Source organism: Papilio xuthus, unplaced genomic scaffold, assembly GCF_000836235.2.
Source record: "Papilio xuthus unplaced genomic scaffold, Pxut_1.1 DF828952.1, whole genome shotgun sequence".
Lineage (NCBI taxonomy): Eukaryota > Metazoa > Arthropoda > Insecta > Lepidoptera > Papilionidae > Papilio > Papilio xuthus.
Genome location: NW_013529697.1, coordinates 1,369,049 through 1,392,639, shown reverse-complemented (window position 1 = coordinate 1,392,639; position 23,591 = coordinate 1,369,049). Strand labels below are relative to the sequence as shown.

General features: G+C 34.7%; 1 protein-coding gene across 2 annotated transcripts; it reads left to right on the top strand.

Annotated features, from left to right (window-relative positions):
- Positions 1–51: 51 nt before the first annotated feature.
- LOC106125617 (ATP-binding cassette sub-family G member 1) lies at positions 52–23,576 on the top strand. Of its 2 annotated transcripts, XM_013322906.1 has the most exons (13): positions 52–214; positions 1,672–1,799; positions 9,518–9,635; positions 16,116–16,305; positions 16,559–16,883; positions 17,291–17,432; positions 18,164–18,375; positions 20,265–20,425; positions 21,024–21,192; positions 21,543–21,643; positions 22,102–22,257; positions 22,593–22,778; positions 23,223–23,576. In XM_013322906.1, exons 1-13 carry the CDS (start codon positions 183–185, stop codon positions 23,379–23,381), a joined length of 2,079 nt encoding a protein of 692 aa, XP_013178360.1. In that variant the 5' UTR covers positions 52–182; the 3' UTR covers positions 23,382–23,576. The 2 variants fall into 2 exon arrangements, with proteins under 2 accessions (XP_013178360.1, XP_013178353.1); XM_013322899.1 differs by lacking the exon at positions 52–214 and having other exon boundaries at positions 1,475–1,799.
- Positions 23,577–23,591: the final 15 nt, after the last annotated feature.

The window sequence follows — 23,591 nt, the reverse complement described above, 5'->3', positions numbered from 1 at the left end:
CAAAGCAAAGTTGTCCGTTTTTGCCAATTTGCTCTTTGGCCCCACTATTTGACATTTTGACACACAAATACTAATTGATTGTACATAAACATTGTTTCTTTTTACAATAAGTTTTAAAATTTCTTTCTAATATTGATTTAGATTGACATTCTTGTTTCACTTATGGTTCTACAGCATTTGCCATGGACAACGTGTATATTTTAAACAATTTAAGGTAAAACGTTTTCATTTAAATAAGTACGTAGTTCATAGCAAACATCTCGCTTGACCTCTTTTTAAGATAAATAATTCCCTTATCGCTTTCTGGTTCCCTGGCCATTTACTTGCATGTACCAGATATTTTCCATCGTTATATATCATCCATTTTGATGTGTTTTATTTATTTTTTGTTCTAGAAGTCTGTATGCGAATTAGAAAGTGTTACAGTACTCCCCACTTCTTAGTATGAGTTACAATGTAATGTTATTATAATTAGGAACAACTATTCCGTCATTTATTACCCAACTGATGAAGGGTAGTGTTATTGTGGGTGATGTATGTTTTATGTATGTTTTAATAGATGGTTTGAATGTATGTAATTTCTTGCCTAAACTGCTTAACTGATTTTGATGAGTGAAATGTCATTTGATTGGTATTCTTCCAGGTGTGTAATAGAATGCATTACGAGTGAGTTTTATTTTGTTATGATTGATTATAAATTATAAATTTAATATAATCTTACTATCTTACTAATATTATAAATGTCAATATTTAGATGGATGTTTGTTTGAACGTATCTCTAAAATGGCTGAATGTTATACATATCGAACATAGTCTGGAAGTTCACAAAGGCTGCTAATTATGTTTTATTTTTAATTCGGCATGGACAGTGTCAGTGGTGATCACTAGTATTAGTTATATAGTTTACCTGTTAATTATAAAGTTTATTGGTAAGTACAACTGAATATCACCAGTTTCTTTGATGTTGTTAAACAGGTTTTGACGGTATTAATGGTTACATGAGTGGAATTCTTCCAATGCTATTTTCAAAATGTTAAGACATGTTATAAAAACCACATCTTTCATTAAACATTTAGAAAAATGTATGTTTTACGATTAACTTATTTCAGTTGAATTATTTGGTAGAAATCTCTTTTAGAAATTAATAATAACAACTTTGGTTTATACTGATTTTTTTCTCTAAAGATTTAATATAATTTGGACTCGGTTTGTCAATTCTAATGTTATTTGGCTTTTTCTCATACTGAACTGTTTCTGGCTTCAAAAGAGATCCGGAAATAATTATATATTGTTATATACTCCTATCTTCTTTCGCTAAAGAGCAAAAAATATATATTGGAGTTCAAAAACATGGTTGCCAGTTGTTTTACTTGAACAAATGACAGGGCCGGCGCAAAGTTCAACAACAACTTGACAACGAGTCGCTTCCTCACTACTTCAGGTTATACCGAACGCGAGCTGCGCGCGCGCACCACTTCGTGCGCATGTCGGTCAGTCGGTGCGCGAATGTGCGTTGAATCGGTCGTGTTTCGCGCCGCAATCATAAACTCCTTTGTGACGTAGGGGCATGCTCGTTTAGTTTGTCGCCCATTGTGTTGATACAATCATGAAAGTGGACAAAGATAGCAGCCTTGCGGGGCCAGTGGATACTAAACCAATTCTCTCCGACAGGAAGGGGAGTCTCAAGGTGACTATTACCCCAGCGCAACATAAGACCCTCACACACTTGCCGAAACGACCACCAGTGGACTTGGCGTTCACAGACCTTACATACAGGGTGCATGAAGGAAGAAAAAGCAGTAAGTATTAAGAAATATTATCATCTTTAATCTTAGCGTATTTGTACCTACTCCATTTGATCGTAAACAGCCTAATTAGTTGTTTAACTTTATTTCCTTTATAGTTACTAATCTCGTTAAAGAATCTTAACGATGTCTTAATTATTTCGTAGTAAAATGTGATATTTATTGACCTGAATACTAGTTCCATCGGAATGATTGTGTTGTTTCTTTTCGATAAAACTTATGTTAATTAAAGTATTAGTGCATACTAATGAAGTTTACTCGTATAGTTTATTTAGACTATAGGAATTTTAAATGCGATTATTTGACTTATAGTTCAGTAGCATACGAGTAGCTACTTCAATCTATGGGTCATAGGTTTGTCATGAAGAGTTTGTAAAAATTAATTTACGTTTATCAGATTATTAAATTTATAAGAATCAATTTTGAAAATCCTTTAGTATTTTATTTTTTTCTTTAATAACGGAGATACTTCGAGAATGTTAAAATGATGAATTAAAATCGATTCTAATTAAAATAAAAAAATATTTTAGTTATTTTAATTTTCGGATTAACGCTTTATTTAGTCTTTAGTTTAAAGGGACTTAAGTCTATACAATGATATTATTTTATTTTTAATCCATTTATCAACTGTCGCTAAGCCGATAACAGCCAAAGATAAAAACATAGATTATGTATGTTTTTATTTATTTGGTAATTAAAATTTCTATTTTAAATGTATCATTCTACTGTAAAAAACCTTGTCATCTATAGAAATATGTTTTTGTAAGCGTTTCCGCAGTGGAAACCCACCTTTACCACGTATTATATACAGGTTATTATCATTTATATTGTTTTTTTTTTTGTATTCTTTTAAAGATCTTAAATATTAACGTCGCTTCGCTTCGATGGAAGGTTTTTTTTTATCAACGTATAATATTAAAGTAACATTTTTATTTTTGTATTTTTAAATTGAATAAAAAAAACAGAAAACTTATTTGTATAGTTGAAACTTAATTCTTTAAATGTTTTTGAACAGAATGTTGTACTAATAAGTCGTATTATACATTTGTGTTTGTTCAAGAACGTTTTAAAATGTCGGTGTAGCCGTGAAGTTGAAATCCCCCAGCCATAGACGATACGAGGAAAGATCATACCATAGATATGTCAGTTTACTGTTCATTTATGTATTTCCCATACGTTTGTCTCGCTCACACAGCAATGCCGAGCTAAGTTTGTACGATTCTTATGGATGGTAACTTTAAGACTATGTTTCCTAATGTGCTATGTTTTGCGTAGTACAGTTATTTTTATAATATTATTGCAGCCCATCCACTAGTGACTATTACAAAGTATTTTGCTATTTTGACACACTCATATAAAAGACCTCTCAACGATTCTTTCTTAGCATGTGTGTAGTGTTTATATAACGCTATATTTACGTACAAACACGTATACAACATACCAATCCAAATCTGAATATATCTGAAGTTGTCTGAGTGAAGTCTGTAGGAAAAAAAACTTTATAAATAAATTTTCACAAAAATAACCTTTGATTTTTGAGACCAAAATATCTATATAAAACATAGCGTCATCCCTGTCATTGACTTTGACAAAATAGAGATAACAATATGTTTTAAACGGGGATTTCGGTCTCAGAAACCCACGGTAAGAATATTTGCCAGGAAGATATGAATATAACTACCAGTTAACTTCTATGTACGGAATAAACTATGAGAAATAAATTATTCATAACAAGAATGACATAGAGCCTAACATCCTTGGCGGAACTGTCAAGGCGGTTTTTATTTTATCTGTGCTCACTAGTTTATCTATGGTTTAACCTCGAAATACGTGTATCACTGTTTTAGATTAACCCTAATTGTACGTAATTATCAGTCGTAAGTTGAATTAAATGCAAATTAGTAAATCTTCAAAGATGACAAAAAAATCTGTTAATTTTCGGATTTTTCACTGTTTTTTGTTTGCCTTACAAATCTTTTGTATAATAGATCGCTCATTTGAAGGCAAACCGCAATAAATTAATAATTATAAGTTGTTATTACTGTAATTATAATATTTAAAATAATAAGCTCTTATTAGTAGCAAAAACGTTTAGGACCACGTGGCGAAGTAGTGTCGGTACCGCCCTTTGCTCTATAGTTAATTGGCCATAGCTTTAATAACAAGACACGGCCGAGTGCTATTGCATGCTACAATCTTTTGCAATTATATTGCAAAACGTTTTGTCTATCTTGTAATCGTATTTTATTAAATATTAGCTACTATTCTAATAATAGGTTGTTAATTAAAAGGTTGATTTCCGCTTAGTTGAATGCCGTTTCATCTTTCCATGAGTATTTAACTGTAGTCAAGCCCGTAATATCAAAATCAGTTTACAAATGGGTCTGGTCGAAGTACCAACAATAATATGCAAGCAGACGAGGTATTGAAAGCCAAATTTATTCCCTTCCCACATTTTAATGAGGAAAGGATGGATGTAGATTTGATGGCAAAGGAGATGAATAGGAAGAAGAATAGTTTATTTATCTTCTACTTTAGCATTTTAACCTAAGTCTGTTTAGGTTAATTAGTAAGTCTTAGTTCAAAAAGGTACAAGGTTCCTTTGTGATAACGTTTTTCTTCTTCGAAATATTCATAAAATCTTGCTTCTTTAATAATTATTAATATTATAAATACGAATGTTTGGATGGATGGATGGATGTTTGTTAGAAGGTATCTCCAGAACGGCTGCATAAATCTCGCTGAAATTTGGCATATATGTAGAATATAGTCTGGAAGAACACGTAAGCTACTAATTCAGATCTTTTTCTTTATTGCGTAGACGGAATCGCGGGCGACAGCTACTATATTTATAAACGTAGAATTTATATATTTAGAACTTTATCGATTGATGAATATCATTTGTTTTACGATATCTTAGTATATATGCTCACGGCAAATATTTATTGATTACGAAAGGATGTTGACCCCTTATCGCTAACTTTCTTGCAATATACCTGTAATTCTATACACACAAGTTTGTCTCAAAGTTCAATGGCGTTTTAGATAATTTTACAACACCTTTTTCTTAATCAATTCGTTCAAATAAAATATATTTTATCTTCTCGCCTTTTACTATGTTTTTCTTTCTTACTACTATTATAAATACTGTTTGAATGTATGGATGGATCTCGATATGTGCCATAGATATAGAACACAGTCTGTAAGAACACATAGGGTATTAGTTAATTGCGCGAGGACGGAGTCGCAGGCAGAAGCTAGTGAGAAATATAAATGTGCAAAAGGTACTTCCGCGCATTGATAATTAGAAAATAGACAGAATAATTTTTGTGTAGGTTTAAAATCAATTATAATAATTCGAAATGGCCCGGCTCGCCCGGTGACATACCACGACCACACAGAAGACAGGCGTGAAGTTGAAGCAATTCCGCGTTTCATCTGATGAGTGTGCGTCCCGGAGGCCTAATTTAGTCCTCTTTCCCTTCCCACCCTTTTTCTTATAAGGAAAGGATGCGAAGTGGAAGTGGACTTTCCGGATGAGAGGATGCATGGAAAGGGAAGATATTTTCTTTCTGTGCATCATCTCCTCCGTCGATTAAAGGTAGGCAACGCATATGCAATTGCGTATGTCTATGGGCAACGGTCACTTCGCTATTTCAGCGATTTCAGGTGGCCGCTCGCTCGTTTGCCACCTTTTGATATAAAAAAAAATAATAAATATTTTTTATTTTTATCTGATCCTCTCAAATCACGCTTTCCTTCCTATTTCTTCTGCGAAGATCTTTTCTTAGTCACTAACTTCTTCATAGGTAGGAATTCCTATTTTCGTTCAAATACTTTCTTTCTTGGTCATGTCTAAGATAACAGCTACCGTTTCTTATCATTTGATAAAAATAATTATTACGAAACATTTTCGCCTTCAAATTTATCAAGTTTCTAATTAGTATAGTAACCAAAGTAATTGTTATTACATATGCAAGAATTTTGAGAAACTAACCCTGAATAACTACTACAAATTATATATAACGAAACATATTGTCAGTGGAAACATACAGTCAACTGAAGAGGATATTTGATATTAATTGTCAAAATGCTTGTATTCTAGTCATATACTTCTTATTAATGCTATAAATACGAATGATTGGATGTTTGGATGTTGCATCCAAAACGCCTGCATCTCGATGAAACTTGGCATAGATGTGTAACATTGCCCAAAGGAACGCATAGGCTAGTAACTCCGCGCGGATGAAGTCGCGGGCGACAGCTAGTTTATGTTTAAATATTTTAGTAGATATTGAATGTTTTAATGATTACATATGAATTAATGATAATATCACCATCGTTATCATTGCAATGATATGCTTACGAGGCGGAACTTACTCGTAGATAAAGTAAGGTCGCGACCGGCCGTAATCGACACTGCTTGCGGATGACGGCTGATGAAATGCAAATTAAATCGATCCTTGAAGACGGATTACTTCGACAAATCGTTGAATTATTCATTTATTACCTTTTTATTATTGATAACTAGCTAGCTAGCTAGCTGTAGCCCGCGACTCCGTCCGTACTGAATTAAACAAGACACGTAATGAGCAGCCTATGTGTTCTTTCAGGGCATGTTCTACGTCAATGCCAAAAGTCAGAGAGATCCATGCAGCCGTGCTGAAGATACCTTTAAACAAACATCCATCTATCTATACATCCAAGCATACGAATTTATAATATTAGTAACAATTAGTAAGATTTTAACTAGCGCTTGACCACGATTCCACTTTTAATTGTTGATACCGAATAATACGCGTTTTAGCTTATCTTCGATATAACTATTGCGTCTTTTTGCCTCTCTTTACTAGCAGGGTGAGTGGTACTGGTATTACTTCGCGGAACCCTGATGAAGGGTCCCCGATGGGCTTGAAATTAGTCGGTGCCGCCACCGGACGAATATACGTTAGTGTTTAACCGTTTTTATATAAGTTTAACTTGTGAGAAACCTAACTTTGTCGTCACTTCCGTATGCCTTAAAGGGGTTAAAGGTCTTTAAGTAACCTTTCAACCATTTTTGTTGTTAAACTTTTACATCAAGGTAAACAAGCGGAAAATTTTAAGGAAAACATATTAATTGTATCCTACTACGATTTGTAATTAAGTCGATTTAAGGATATCGATGCAATTAAACAACGAGGATATGAAATAGTTCATGGTCTGAAGCTTTATTATCACTGACAAAATTAGTACAAAATATATTTTTATTAAATTTTTAAAAGACAAAGTGAAGTTAAGTGTTTGGTACAAGCGTTTGTAGTCCAGACGATGTACCCTTAAAGTTAGGTCCATTAATGTAGTTAGATAAATATTATTGAGAAATAAGTTATTAAAATTTTTATATGTATGCTTTTCTTCACTTATGTTTCATTTTACTTGAATATTTAAAGATATATAATATGATAATTAAATTATAGAGTTAATGCAAAATTGATCTCTATTTGGTATAATGTATTTGTTTTCCATTGTTTACACAGAATCCGTCGCTTCCTATCTTATCGTCTCTGTCGTCACAACAGCTGAAGGCAAGGACGTGTGCGTAATTATTCGTGTGAATATCGTATTGTTTTATCATTTTCCTCTGTCCTAATTAAATGTTTATTGGATGGATTAGATTCACTAAATCTCTGTGAATATCTGTGATGGATTAACCGTCTGTTTCTGAAACCGAAATCCCTGTTAATTACTATTTAAAACATATTGTTATCTCTGTTTTGTCCAAATTAATGACAGGGACATAAAGTCGCGTTAGTTACACTATTTATAACTCAAGAACGGCTTTACCGATATGGCTGATAATTGGTGAAGAGGTAGCTTATAGAGAGGAGACAGACATAGGATACTATTTATTCTTTTTTTTGCGAATGTTTAAATGGATATGTGGATGGATGGATGGGTGGGCTGGGCTACACTAATTAAGTTTTTTATATATTCACGCGGTCGGAGTCGCGGGCGACAGCTAGTGTTTGATAGATATTTTGGTCTCAAAAATCAACGGTTAGTAGTTCATAGCTATCAGATGAAACACCCTCTCAAGAATCATAATAAATTGTATAATACATTGGCACAGTTTATAAATTTCTTTTATCTATATTTACGTTGTTTTTACCTAATACATGTGAAAAAGTTAACAACTCACGCACAAGTTGTAACCATTTAAATGTATTTTAAATTACATTGCACACAATATTTTATAGACAAATATATTTTTATAAATGTATTTTGACAGTGGAAACTCACATTTCGAGCGTTAGGAACATTAAAGTAACTCATTGTTGTAAATTATCGTTGTTGCACGCACAACGGGAAGTGGAATTTGACCTATGAACCAACTCACTCGATATCACGAACCTCTGTGTTTGTACATTTTGATTCATTGCCATATTAAGTTTATCCTATCTAATACATCTTATTGTTTTAAATTTATTATTGTCTACTTTAATTTGTATATTATAAATAGCTTTTGTCAGTATATGTAGCAAATAGGTTGAACAACTGCCTACGTTTCGATTGACTGGTAAAAAAATGTGTTTACGACTTTTTTTATTATATTTAGTCATTGTATTCGTCCTTATCATGTTATTGCTCAACGTATGACACTGCACCTATTTACAATTTAAATTGCTATGCCTTTTAATTTTTATAGGCTTACTTGGTACACTTTAATGACAGTGATCTATTCAGTCCAAACGAAGTTAATTTTCATGTCACGTGTATATCAAGAGCGTCGGTGGCTCACGGGCTAAGTACTTGACTTGTAGACTGCAGGTCCTAATTCCGCGTACGTTTATCTGAAGTTCTTATGGTGAACGAAAACATAGAGTAGGCTCCGAACCCGTCATTAGGGATATATAGTGAGCTGATGACATCCTGTATCAATAACATTGCCTTTTATCTGGTCTTGTTTCTAGTTCTTAAATAACAGCTTTAGAATATTTTGCTTTAAATGGTATAAGGTTTAGGTGGTGCTCAATAGGGATAAGGGCAGGTTGATGATGATGCCTCAGAAATACTGGAGTCAGAACGTTATGTCGCGGAAGACATGATGAATAAAATAGCTTGTGGGTTTTCCCGCGGGAATATTGTACGTTTTGTACAGATATATGAATGCACAACATTTTAATATTATGCAGACATTAATACAAATTATTATCAACCTTATTTACAACGTGTGACGGGTGATAATAGGTTGTATGTATATTTAAGAGGCACTTCATATTTGTTTTCTTTTGGTACAGAAGTATTCTTAGGTCCTTGAGAAATTGTATACGCAATTCATTAACGCAAATAGGGTAGTGAGACCATGACCTTTTAAGTTAAGTATTTACTATGAGTAACTTGTTAAAGTTGCTGAATTATTCTTGTTTTAGGGTTCCGTACGTCATAGGAAAAAAACGGAACCCTTATAGGATCACTTTGTTGTCCGTCCCTCTGTCTGTTAAGACCTTTTATCTCAGAAACGCGTGAAGATATCAAGCTGGAATTTTTATCAAATGTTCAGGTCTGCGGTCGCCAGGTGCTGTGAAAAAATAAAACTTCTAAGCCAGCCCAATCAAAAGATATAACCGTTTGTATATGAAAAATATGCTATTATCTCTGTGTTTTTAAAGACTTTGAAAGGGATAACTATATCGTTAAAAAGAATGAAATATCAAAATTGTTCTTTACAGATGAGAAAATAATTCTCAAGTCCGTGTCGGGTCGGCTGCGGTCCGGCGAGCTGACGGCCATCATGGGTCCGTCCGGCGCCGGCAAGTCCACGCTCCTGAACATACTTACTGGATACAAGTGAGTACATCCTTTATATCTATGATTGCCTGGTACTTGCATTCAACGAGTTAAACTATTTATATAAATAATGGAATTTTACTGAGATTTATTAATATTACATCGACCAACTTACATAATAATTTACTTGGGTTAGAAAAATTAATAATATTTAATTTCGTTTAATATGTATGTTTATAACTAGTAATTATTATGCTGCGGTTTTTGCTCGTCAGCTTAATTTCCGCTTAGCTCATAAAAATACATTTTTTGTTTTATGGAATTTTTCATACTTGCAACATTATAAAACAGTGTCAATTAATTAACAAAGTTTTAACGTATTTCGTAATTGTTGACTTAAGCCAAGTAAATGTCGGTTAAAATTTAAAAAGCGATGACCAAGTAAAACACCCGCGAAAAACATATCTCCTCATGTCAATCATTTTTCCAGTCACAATACCTTTTCTAAGCGTTGGTTTCTGAGATTAAAATCTCTGTATAAAACATATCTTCATCTCTGTCATTATCTTTGACAAAAGAGAGATAACAATATGTTTTAAACGTACATCTTGGAAACCTACGACAAACCTTCTACAAAAACATAATATTAGTAAATCGCATTTCAAATATTGCATTGTTAGAAAATCACGCCTCTTACGCTCTTTGACTGACGTATTTTTAAACTTTCTCTTAGTGTACAGATGAGGCCATCATAAAGTGGGTTATTTTGCCATTTTTTGCGTTGATTACTTACAGTTACCACTTGTAAGGCGGTACGGTACGTTACGCGGAATAAAAAAAACATTATTACTAGCCTATGTGTTCTTCCAGACTATGTTCTATATGTATGCCAAATTTCAATGAGATCCGTTCAGCCGTTCTGGAGATACCTTCAAACAAATATCCATCCATTCATCTAAACATTTGCATTTATAATATTAGTTAGATATTTGGTTTATAACGATGTAAAGGTTCTAGATAATTCTAAAGACCTTATTTGCGTACTGATTCTTATGTTCGCTTTATGATGAGAATCGGTTTAATTGTGACCTTACCGGCTATCGCCCGCGACTCCATCCGCGTGGTACTAAAAACATTTAGTACCCTATGTGTTGTTCCCGACTATGTTCTACATCTGTGCCAAATTTCAGCGAGATCCGTTCAGCCGTATTGGAGATACCTCCAAACAAACATTCAACCATACATTCGCATTTATAATATTAGTACAGACAAACAATCGAAAAATAGATATGCAAAATATAAGAGAAGAAATGATATGAAAAATATATAATAATAATATTTTAAAGTGGAATGGACGACTTTTACTTATTTGGAATACTGCATTAAGAAAGCTGCAAAGTTAGAGGTATTAGATTAAAAAAATGGAAAAAAGTTTTTAGTGGGAAAAACCATATTGTGATTTGTCATGGTTTAAAATTATATGTGAATTATTCAAAGAGGCTATTGTTTGCAAGCAATTTCCTTTATACAACTCGCGAACCGACAGAGCGAGGAATTTGCAAACAATGGATTCCTCTGTCCTGTGTTACGCTAAATAATTGTGTATACGTCGACCATATGAATTTAAAATCGATATAAGACGTAGATATTTGTTTCATCTTACTAATATTATATATGCTAATGTTTGGATGGATGGATGTTTGCATAGATCTCACTGAAATCTGGTATAGATGTAGAACATAGTCTGTAAGAACACATAGACTACTACTTTATTTTTTTTTTCGAGAGTCGCGGGCGACAGCTAGTTTGATGTATTACTCACTGACTTGGGAAAATAGAACATGTTGTACCTAAGCGTGCCGACTTGGCAATACAGTTACGAAATACTCGTAGTTAGCAAATACACAGTTTTTATAGGAGTTTTATATATTTTTCTATGTTAATAATGTTTTTTTCCATAGAGTAAATGATGATTAGTTGTCATGTATCACTTGATGGAAGGAAATAATTATGTGCATTTACGATGTAAAATGTTTTAGAGTTACCTGAGGATTTACGTTTCAAAACAATCGTACAAAATAATGTCATTACTGTCGTTCTCTTTGAAATAGACAAAGATAACAATATACTTTCAAATACTTGCTTAACTTATCTACGGTATCAACTAAACGCCTCGAAATAAGCTAGCGCAAGCTATAATTAGTATCTATATATACTTCAAAAGCTAAGTTTATTCTCGGCCACATTACTATGAATATTTCTATACAAAAAATTAATAAATAAAAAAAACAAATGTATGGTGTCAATAAATATAACTTAATATGACGGTAATGCAATCGCAGGTCTGATGAACGCGTCAAAGGCGCTACGACCTCGTGACATACTATGTTTTCTGATAACGCTAGGATCCGGTTTGATTGCATTATTGCTCACATAGCTGTCTAGTATGTAAACATATTAGGATTGTATTCACACTTCAGCAGTCTATAGACCGACAAGGCTATCCGAACCAGGGGGCGCTAGTGAGCTGTCAAACTAAATTATAAGAGCTCACTAGCGCCTCCCTGTCGACGTCAAAAAATGCCACAAGATCCTCGTTGTACTGTAGCTGTGATATATATATTTTTACGCAATTCTCTATGTCTTTATTGAAATACATATTGATAGAAGGACTTCTCTGACCGGTTCAGATATCCTTATTTGACTATGTATAAAACTTACCTGTATGATCGAAATTCTGACTTCCTACTAATATTAAGAAATACCAAAGTTTGTTACCACGTAAGTCTTACCGTATGTTTTTGAGTCTAAAATAAAAAAACATATCGTCTTCCCTGTCATTATCTCTGACAAAACAGAGATAACATGTCTTTAAACGGGGTTTTGGTTTCAGAAACACACGTTTAGAAAACGAGTTTGGTATGTTAAATTCTCAGTACAAGGTGAATGTCCTATGTTTCATTATGATACACGAGGAAAATTGAATTTGGAATCGAAAATTAATACCTCTATTTAGTTTTAATGACTTTTTAAGCATTTATTCATTGTCAATAATAAATCTTGCCTTAAAAATCTGATGCAAAAGAACAAAGCTTACTCTACGTATGCGCATGGTAGTTATAGAGCATCGTTTTACACAGGAAAGACCTCTTTAATCCAATACGATTTGCACACATTTGCGAGCGCGTGCGCAGATCGCTTACGTTCCGAGTTTATAGGCGCACATTTGCATACGACACTTGCGAAACCGCACGTCGGCATCTTAGCAATTACTTCGCAACATGACTTGTGTAGGTAACCTCAAATGAGCTTTTGCTTTTATTCCTAAACTAGCTGTCTCATGCGACTTCGTTTGCGTGAAATTAAAACTCAAGAAGTAACCCATTCTTGACTGAAATCTATCTCTGTTACAAATTTAATTCAGATTCTTTTTATATAGCTGTCGCCCGCAATTACATCCGCGCGGAATTAAAAAAAAAACATAATTAGTAGCCTACGTATTCTTCCATACTATGTCCTATATGTATGCCAAATTTCATCGAGATCCATTCAGCCGTACTGGAGATACTTTCAAACAAACATCCATCTAAACATTCGTAATTATTAGTAACTATCTTATATATAAAATTGTCGTGTCACAATTTTATTGTCACAATATTGAGTAGGTCTGAGAATCGGCCAACATCTATTTTTCATCCCCCTAAATGTTAAGGGTATTTTTTAAACAAACACGCGTACGGATTCGCGGGCGACAGCTAGTTATTATATATAATTGAAAGTGTACTAAACTCAGGTGTAATGAACTGTCTCTTTCTCTGCAAACCGTACACTTAGATTCATGGGTTAGGTTCTTCTTTCATAAAAACAATGAATCAAAATGTGTAGAACTGTACTTTGTTGTCAACGTAGTCGTGTATATAACAAGTTTCTGCATTGACGTATGTTTGTATATGACGATGACTAATGAATAATTAACAAAGACCATTGTCTGAGAAAGTTTTTTCTTCATATAATTTCCATCTTTATTCCATATCTATGGGTACATTATGCACTATGATAGACATTGTTGGGTTCCTTCAATAGTAATTCTTTCGTGCAGTCGACTGAAGGAGTATGCTAACTTCAAATGCAATTTGTCGTGACTCAGTGAATTTCTAAGCATTTATTTGATTACTGTAGTACCGTACATCTTGTCTTCCTCTTTTTGGCTAGACAGTTATGTGACTTCAAATGGCGAGGAATTAATAATGTCAATTTTTAATAGTGTTTTCCTTAGATTAAGGCCACTCCTTGTCTAGTATATTAGAGAAGTTGGTTCATCATAAACATATCTTGTAAATCACGGTCATTAGTAAACTTCCAATATAAAAATGCTTGTATTTTTTATTTGATTTACTTTTAATGACGATGAATGAAAATATAACGATAAATATATTAATTAAGCAACCCGGTAGTCTGACGTAGTCGTCGGACTGGTTTAAATTATGTTTGGGAATAATGCTAAGGAAGTACATATTTGTATGCGTAGTGAATTATTTTGTGTAATAATTCCTTTATTTATATCATTTTTATCTTTACTATTATAAGGCTGTGATTAGTATGATTAGCTAATGTATGTTAGTCCCCTATGCTTCCCTTATTTTCATAAGGAAATGCTTTATGCATACTCCACGCCCCTGGGGGGACGCGGTAGTTATGTGGGAGTCTCTTCCGGATGAGAAGCATACCCACTCAACCCCTCTGTTTCTCCTACGCATCATGGCGAGGACACGGGCACGCTTGCGCTTTCGTCCGCGACCTCCTATGCTTCCCTAAGACCCTGGACTGATGTTGTTGAAACTTTGGTATGATGTTCGGGGGTACACCAGCCAAGGTTTTTAACGTAAAAAAAGTTGTCCCCTTTAAATGCTACTTATGTACTACGACTTAATTATTTAAACTTTTAGTTGCGACTTCGTCCGCACGGAAGTATAAAAGACTTTAGTACCTACGTGTTCTTCCAGCCTGTATTCTACATTTGTGCCAAATTTCATCGAGAAATGTTAAACCGTTTTGGAGATACGTAACGAACATCCGTCTATCCATCTATCCATCTAATGAAACTTTCGCATTTATAATATTCGTACGATATTAGTATGATTGGAATATAAGACAACTTTTCCAACAACTAAAGTCAAATACAATTGGAATAAAATTGACAATTTTTTTACTATTTGTGTAATATCTTGCATATTCATGAGAAATCTTAAATAGAATTGGTTTTACGGATATCGTTTATATCCTTGCTAGTGTAGTCAGACATGTTATATTTTTCCATATAAGAGCAGATTATTAAAGTTGCCGGTCCACTGCTAAGTTACCTGTTCTACGACCTTGGGGCAAAATTATAAACATTAACATATGAAAACAAGAAACTAATTTGCCAACATATGAGTAATGCGAGCAATGTTATCGTTTGTTAAGTTTTACAAAATATCACTGTTTTAGATTTATTTTAGTTTTTTTGAACAGATAATTTAGCGTTGTATACATTTTAATTAATATAATATAATTATATCGACAGTATTATTATATAAAATTACAGATTAAGCGTAAGGGTCTATTTAATATACTTATTCACTATTGTTTGTTTACAAATTTGGGTAATCTATATCTACCACAATGATGTATTTATGCGGGCTCCCCCTTGTCAGATAATAACGCAACTTTATGTTAAAATTTACAAAAAGCTTTCCACGTGGCTGAATACAGTAACAGCGTAATGCTGAAATTAATTAATTTATATGTACTGTCGTAAAATATTTTATTATTGGTATTATTTCAATTGATGACCATATGTTTTTGTAGTTTCATTATCCATACTGTATGTTAGGACGGTGCAGGGCCGGATTTACCATTTCCAGCTGCCTGGGCGACATTTTTGCGCCGCTCCATTTTTTTACTGTAGAGGAAAGTCTTCTAAAGATAGGGAATCTTAGGAGGCGCCTCCTGCGCCCTTTTACACTCCACTTGGGCGCCTGCGGCACCGCCTTATGCACGGCGCCCAGGGCGGTTGCCCTATCTTGCCCTATCCTAACGCAGCTATTGCGACTTCTAAATATACTGGTAGCTAGGAATCATATGTTTTTGCTTTTAGATCAATGTTCTTTAACGAATGAATTTCCTGCAGTTTGCCTCGGCTTTTTGTTGAGAAGTATTTCATGGTATATGATTGTTTATACCTTCGTTGGTCATTTATGTCTACAGATTTTGGCATTAAGAGATTAACAGTATAATTTTTTTTGCTAAAATTACCTTTAATAATTGGTAAATTTGACCGCAAGACTACCTGATTAAATGACCTTTTGGTTGGTATAATGGTAGCATATTTTATAATATAATGATACCAATTACTTCATTATATTGTGCTTACAATTTTGAAGTATGAATTATAAATAAAATAGGGTTTTTTGGCGGAAGCGATAGTCAAAAAGCGAAGTAAATTTCCACGTCTTATATTGTGATGTTTTTGTTAAATATTGTTAATTTTTTATCCACCAGGACATCAGGAATGGAGGGCAGTATCACGGTGAATGGTATGGAGCGTAATCTGTCCAGCTTCCGAAAGCTATCTTGCTATATCATGCAGGACAATCAGTTACACGGTAACCTGACAGTCGAGGAGGCAATGTCGGTTGCCACCGCGCTCAAGTTGCCTACTGCCACAACCAGGACTGATAAAGATGAAGTGGTGAGTACCAGGATTTCAGAAAATATAATGTAGTAGAAGTATTGTCGCTCATTAGAGTTAGCAACATTAATAAATTGTTTGCTCTTATGTAGGTTTGGTTAAAATACAAAAAAAATAGATTATTTTAATGCGAAGTAACGCATTATATTTTTTATATTTTTAATACTTATAAACAATTTAATTTTTTAGTGGCTATGGTTTGCTCCCACTTGAATTTCAGAATATGTCAAAGACTAAAATACATTTTTTCTAGATCCGAGAAATCCTGGAGACCCTCGGTCTCTCCGAGCACCACAAAACAATGACGTCAAATCTCTCCGGAGGTCAGAAGAAGCGTCTATCCATAGCTCTGGAGTTAGTCAACAACCCTCCTATCATGTTCTTTGATGAACCCACTTCAGGGCTGGACAGTTCCTCATGTTTCCAGTGCATCTCTTTACTGAAGACATTGGCGAGAGGGGGACGGACTATCATTTGCACTATTCACCAGCCCTCGGCTCGTCTTTTTGAAATGTTCGACCATCTGTACACGCTAGCTGATGGTCAATGTGTTTATCAAGGCAGCACTGGGAGATTGGGTGAGTTATTTCTATTTATACTATGACTATATGTTTCATGTTCATGTTAGGAAGAAAATCCGACACTGTGCCGGTGTACTGGCGCAACACTGGCCTTACTAAAATGTCGACGTTCATGTCCCATCACTATTCATTCTGACACTTGACTTTGTAATGAAAGCGCGCAATTCGCATCAAAGGATTCTAACTAATGTCTAAAAGTTTTTTTCTAATAGTAAAATGCATTTTACTACAAAAATATTGATAACATCATTCGGGTTCAACAATTATTGAAAAGACTAGCCGTCGCCCGCGACTCCGTTCGCGCGGAATTAAAAAACACATAATATTTACTAAATAATTTAGTTGCTGCTGATTTTCATAAAGTATTTAGTGTATTCTAGTATATTAATTGTTGTGGTGTGTAGTGGAATGGCTGGGCAGCCTGGGTCTGCAGTGCCCCTCCTACCACAACCCGGCCTCCTTCATCATTGAGGTGTCATGCGGAGAGTACGGAGACAACACGGGCAAGCTGGTGCGCGCTATTGATAACGGCAAACATGACATCAGGTTAGTACCGACATGATATGGGCGACAGTAACTATTTTTAGCAATACTCCTGCCCTGGGCGAGATTTCTACGGCGCCTTCTTTTTACCCGACTGATAAAGATGGTAATGTCTTTGCGCGTATGTTATTTTGTTTGTATGTAAATTCCATTGTAATAGTGTAAACGACTCGATTTTGATGAATAAGGTGTAATTCTACTCGTCTTCTTCCCCAGAGTGTCATAGGGTATGCATCGCCATCGGCAATAACACGTATAATGTGATAAAATTTTGATTTTAAATGAGTTTAACTAAAGATAGGTTTTAATAGGTTACAATACCACATGACCTTTGAAAAGGAAGTTAAAAGTTAATTATGTATTGTTAAAATTAATTAAAAAATAAATTTAGTAGTAATTAAGGTAAATTATAGCTAATTAATTTGAAATACTTCATACCTCTGTTTTGTTGTTTTTATTATGATGATAAATTGTTTTTATTGTAAAGCTTTTTCGTTAATATTCATTATTCCTAAAACGAATAAATGTTTATATGGCAGCAAATTTTACTGATCTTATTTTAAACTAGCAGTTGTCCGCGACTTTGTCCGTTTGGAATTTGAAAAAATTTTGTAATATTGTTGTCTATGTCACTTGAATTATTCAAATCGGTTCAGTAATTTCAGGAGCATTTACATTACAAACAAACATTCAAATTTTTCCTCTTTATAATACTAGAAAATATTTTAATCTAGAAATGGCATGCCCTTCCCCGATGCCAAGTTACCAGACTTCAATAACAAGAAAGACATGGAGTCGTCACTCAAGTCTGCCGGACAATGGAATAAGAACGACCTCTCCCAGGTCCAGGAGAAGTTCAGTGATGATCACAAGGAGGTGAACGGCACCAGCAACCTGCAAAATGGATTACTACAGTATGCTGCTAATGAAATTGCTAAGGGCAAAGGTGAGCAAGTCTTTTTTGATTTTGTTAATTAAATCACCCTTAGGGTTGCCTTTAACTTAGTGGGCGTATTAGCTGATTTTGATATTGTCCGACCCATAGGAGAGTAAAATATACTTTGGGGAAAAATTTAAATTGAATATACATTCTTAAATAATATAAAACAAGATTCGTTTTATATATTTTTCTTTATTTTGGCTATTGATACTTATATATATGTACTAAAAACTTTTTAACGTTAATTCTTCTTTGTCAAAAGAACAAAGATAATTTCATCTTATTTTGACAATATATTGTTTGAAATGTCTGTACATTTATTTTAATAAATATAAAATGTTAACAAAATCCTTTGTAAAATCTGTCGAATAACAAATAAGGGTCAGAGCAAAGACCCATAAGGTCATTGTTCTCTGCCGCTAAATTAAAATTTAAATTAGTAAGTACCTATTCTTTTAGCACATGAGTAAACAAAAATGTATCTTATTCGTTGAAAGGTATGGTTTAAAATCGCTTGAATGAAGAATTTAAAAATAGGTTGTAATAAAAATAGACTATTAATAGATTTTAAAAGGTTTCAAAAAATATATTTTTTTTTGTTAATTTTGTGACTTAGCTGTTGCCCACGACTTTATGCGGAATTGAAAAAAATATTAGTATTAATTTTAGCCTATGTTAGTCAGTGTTAATGTAGCTTTTTAAAAGCAAAAGAATGTTTGAAATCCATCAAGTAGTTTTTGAGTTTTATTCGTTATATATAAAAAATACGAGGCTCTCAATTCGTATGTATGTTTTTTTGTACACGGCCGGTACCGACTTCAAAATAATATTTGAACAATATAGATATATTACAAGAAAGAAGAGAACTTTCTTACTAACAAGGGTATTCACGACATTTTTATGTCCATTTTTTTATATCAAAAGGTGGCAAACGAGCGAGCGGCCACCTGAAATCGCTGAAATAGCTAAGTGACTGCTGTCCATAGACATACGCATTTGCATATGCGTTGCCTACCTTTAATCGACGGAGCAGAGGATGCACAGAAAGAAAATATCTACCCTTTTCCATGCATTCCTCTCACCCGGAAAGTCTACTTCCACTTCCCATCCTTTCCTTATAAAGAAAAGGATGGGAAGGGAAAGAGGACTAAATTAGGCCTCCGGGACGCACACTCATCAGACGAAACGCCGAATTGCTTTCACTTCACTCCTGTCTCCTGTGTGGTCTTCATGTTTTCTTTTTGAAGTCTAATTAGTATTGATGGGGTCATAACAGTCGTACAACCGGTTATATCTTAGAAACACGTTTGAAATTATAAGATTTAAAATTGAAAAACAACCGGGTAACGACCTTTTTGCCCAATGCGAATATGCTTTATGTCTTATTAGTATTAAAACCTCATGTAACCTATTAAAAACTTGCACGATTTTGATCTTTGAGGTGACTTTGATTTCTATATTTATTTGTTTCCGAAATGATATACAATCATATACAATAGTCGGTGTTTTTTTTTAATTAAAATACTCATGTGTACCGTAAAAAATAAGACAAAAATTGAAGGTCAATAAAACTCCGTGCGCCGACCCCACGTGAGTGGGGTAAGGCCAGGGAGTTGATACTCTTTTGTACCAATGTCCAAAAGCCTAAAGTTTTTTTTTTGTATTGTACGGTGGCAAATGAGCAAGCGACCGCCTGATTTCGCCAAATTAGCGTAGCGACCGCTGCCAAAAGACTTTAATCGATCGAGGAAGAGACGCACGAAATCCTCCGTCAAATCTTTTTTTCCTTCCCCTTCCTTATAAGTAAAGGACTGAAATTAGTTCTCCGGCTTCCTAGTTGTCTTCCTACACAAAAAAGCGCCATCCGTCTCGTAATAATGAACAATTAATTTCAGCGGGTGAACCTATCGTAGTACAAATGGATGCAGAGAAACCAGATAATGTTGAGGAAGCGTTGCTGGGAGACGTGGCCTCTCCGCGCCGGTATGCCACATCCGAGCTGACGCAGTTCTGGGTCGTGCTGAAGAGGACTTTGTTGTTCAGCAGGAGGGATTGGGTGAGTTGGTCTTTGAAATATATATTGTATTGCTTAAATAACAATTGAAATAAAAAAAATGATAGACTGTATAGAAAAGTAGTAGGTAAAATTAAGATTCGAAGGTCGCTAAACAAACTAACTAAGACTCATAAAGAAGAGAACAAGCGGTCACCTGAATTCGCTAGAAATAGCATAGTGATCTGCCCATAGACATCAGCATCAGGACGACGCGCACAGAAAGACCACATTTTCCCTTCATATTTGTCCAATGAAAAGGATGGAAAAAAGAAGAAGACTAAAATTAGGCTTCCACAACACTCACTCATCAGACTGTAGACGGAATTACTTCCACTTAAGACGTGTCTTCTGTGTGCGAGTTCCAGACTGCAAGATTTTGTTGCCGGCGTCTACCACTATTAAAATGATATCTTTATGTACACTCGAGCGAGCTTATCACCATCTCGAAGGCCGGCAACGCATCTGCGGTTCCTCTGGTATTGTTGATGTCCATGGGCGTCGTTGAACACCTCGGTGTTCCCGCTGCTCGTTCGCCCCCTTCTGTTATAAAAAAAAACTTTTATGATACGTCACATAACGGAGTATCCGATGTGTGCAGACGCTGATGTACCTGCGTCTGTTCGCGCACATCCTGGTGGGCTTCCTGATCGGCGCTCTCTACTACGATATCGGCGATGATGGCTCCAAAGTGCTCTCCAACCTCGGCTTCCTCTTCTTCAATATGCTCTTCCTCATGTACACCTCCATGACCATCACCATTCTCAGCTGTAAGTATTGAAAATAATTATTAGCATTGGGAATAAAGTTGAGTTTTTCTTTTAACTTTTTGAAGTCTTTTATATATAAATTGGATTTAAATTTTATTTTAAAACTTTAAAAATATACAAAGATATTTTCATTTTGAATCACAAAATGGTTGATATAAGACACAATTTTAATTATATTTTAAAGAAATTTTGCTTTTTATCGGAAATATTTGAGAATAAACAATTTTTACCATAAGCTATGCAGAATTGTCTATGGTCAAAATATTTAAGCGTCGTATTAAAATACGATTTGGTATTGTGGTTTGTATATGTTTTTATCAATTTTGAAGTTTATTTGTGTTTGATTCCAGTCCCATTGGAGATGCCAGTACTTGTGAAGGAACATTTCAATCGTTGGTACTCGCTGCGATCCTACTACCTGGCCATCACCGTCTCTGATATACCATTCCAGGTTAATATTTAACTAAACTAATATTAATTTTAACAAAGATAATGGAAAGAAAAAGTAGATGGCGCTAGCGTCAAGGGATGTATGTTAAAGTTTTTATACGTCATTCTAGCGATTTAAAAAAAAATCTATTCTTTTTTTATTAGTTGTTACCTTCGCTCAAGTTTGATGATTCTTTCTGAGTTATTTTACTGTCTCACCTCATAAAAATTAAGTTATAAGTAATTAATGAAGAGTTAAAAAAATTTGAAATTTTCTATGTGCAATGATTTGAACGTGATTGAACGTCGTTGCGACTTCAGTTTACAGAATACTTTGTATATAAAATAAATTATTTTTTTATATCTGTGGTATATTTAGTTCTAGTCACTCTTAATGCTGACATTTGTAAGATGGAAAGGCAATTTTTCTGCCCATTGATATCGGCGCCATGTTTGGTAAGACACGTGTAATGTGTACAGGCAATATTCTGCATAATCTACGTGGTGATCGTGTACCTGCTGACCTCCCAGCCGCTGGAGTGGTCGAGGTTCGCGCTCTTCCTCGGCTCCTGTCTCCTCATCTCCTTCGTAGCGCAGAGTGTCGGCCTTGTTGTTGGTGCTGCTATGAACGTACAGGTATAATAAAAAACATTTTTTTTCTTATATTATTAGGCACTAACGAGGTGCTACCTCGAATTGATGAAATTGCACATGCGTTGCCTCCTTCAGTCGTCAGAGGAGACGCGCGTAAGATAACATTTCTCTTTTCCATCATTGCCCATTGCCATCTTTTCCTTATAAAAAGGCAGGAAAGAGGACTAAATTGAGACTTCCGCCACCACAATCAGACTGTACGCGGAATTACTGCCACTTGAAGAAAGTCTTCTGTGTCGCATATTGTAGCGCCATCTATTAGCCATCTCAAAAAATGTCTATAAAAGCTGATTTTATTACCCTGTGGTTGTTTCCAGAACGGCGTATTCCTCGCGCCAGTGATGTCAGTCCCGTTCCTGTTGTTCAGCGGCTTCTTCGTGTCGTTCAATGCGATTCCAGTGTATCTGCGCTGGATCACATATCTCTCTTACATAAGATACGGCTTTGAAGGCACCGCACTCGCCACGTACTCCTTCAACCGCACCAAGCTGCAGTGCCACCAGGTAACCACAGGATACAGCGTTCATACATCACAACACATCACAATATATCACAATACATCACAATACATCACGACACATCACAAATTGTTGACGAATGAATCAGTAAGTTACGACATGCTAATGCACGATATATTACGACTAAACAATGCAAATAAGATACAAACGACGAGATGAACCATGTCGCGACACAATCTTAATAATATAAATGCGAATGTTTGTATGTATGGATATGTTCCCTATATGTGTCAAATTTCATCAAGATCTGTTGAGATGTTCCGGAGATACCTTCTAACAAATCTTCCATCCCTCCATCTGAACATTCGCTTTTATAACACATATTAGCAAGATTGCTCCATTCGTCATGTCACGAAAACACACGACGCAGCAAATAATATAGACACGGTCAAATATAATCGCAACATTTTTTATTGTTTTTTTTTCCAGACGTACTGCCACTTCAAAGATCCAAACACGACGTTGGAAGAACTGGACATGCTGGACGCGGACATAACCCTGGACATCGCGGCTTTGTGTCTCATCTTTGTCGTCCTCCGTGTCTCCGCCTTCCTATTCCTGCGCTGGAAACTCAGATCCACGAGATAAATTATTTTAAACCTTATCTCACTGTATTTAGAGTATAAATTATTATAAAACTCAAACTCCTTTGAAACATTATAAGGTTAGAGTAGAGAGATGTAACTTGGCAATAATTGACAGAATTCCACTGACCTCTATATTGTACTGGACAGGCTATAAGACGTTATATTTTGTGCCTATTTGATTTTCGACGGTAGGAAACTCGAAGTAACTTCA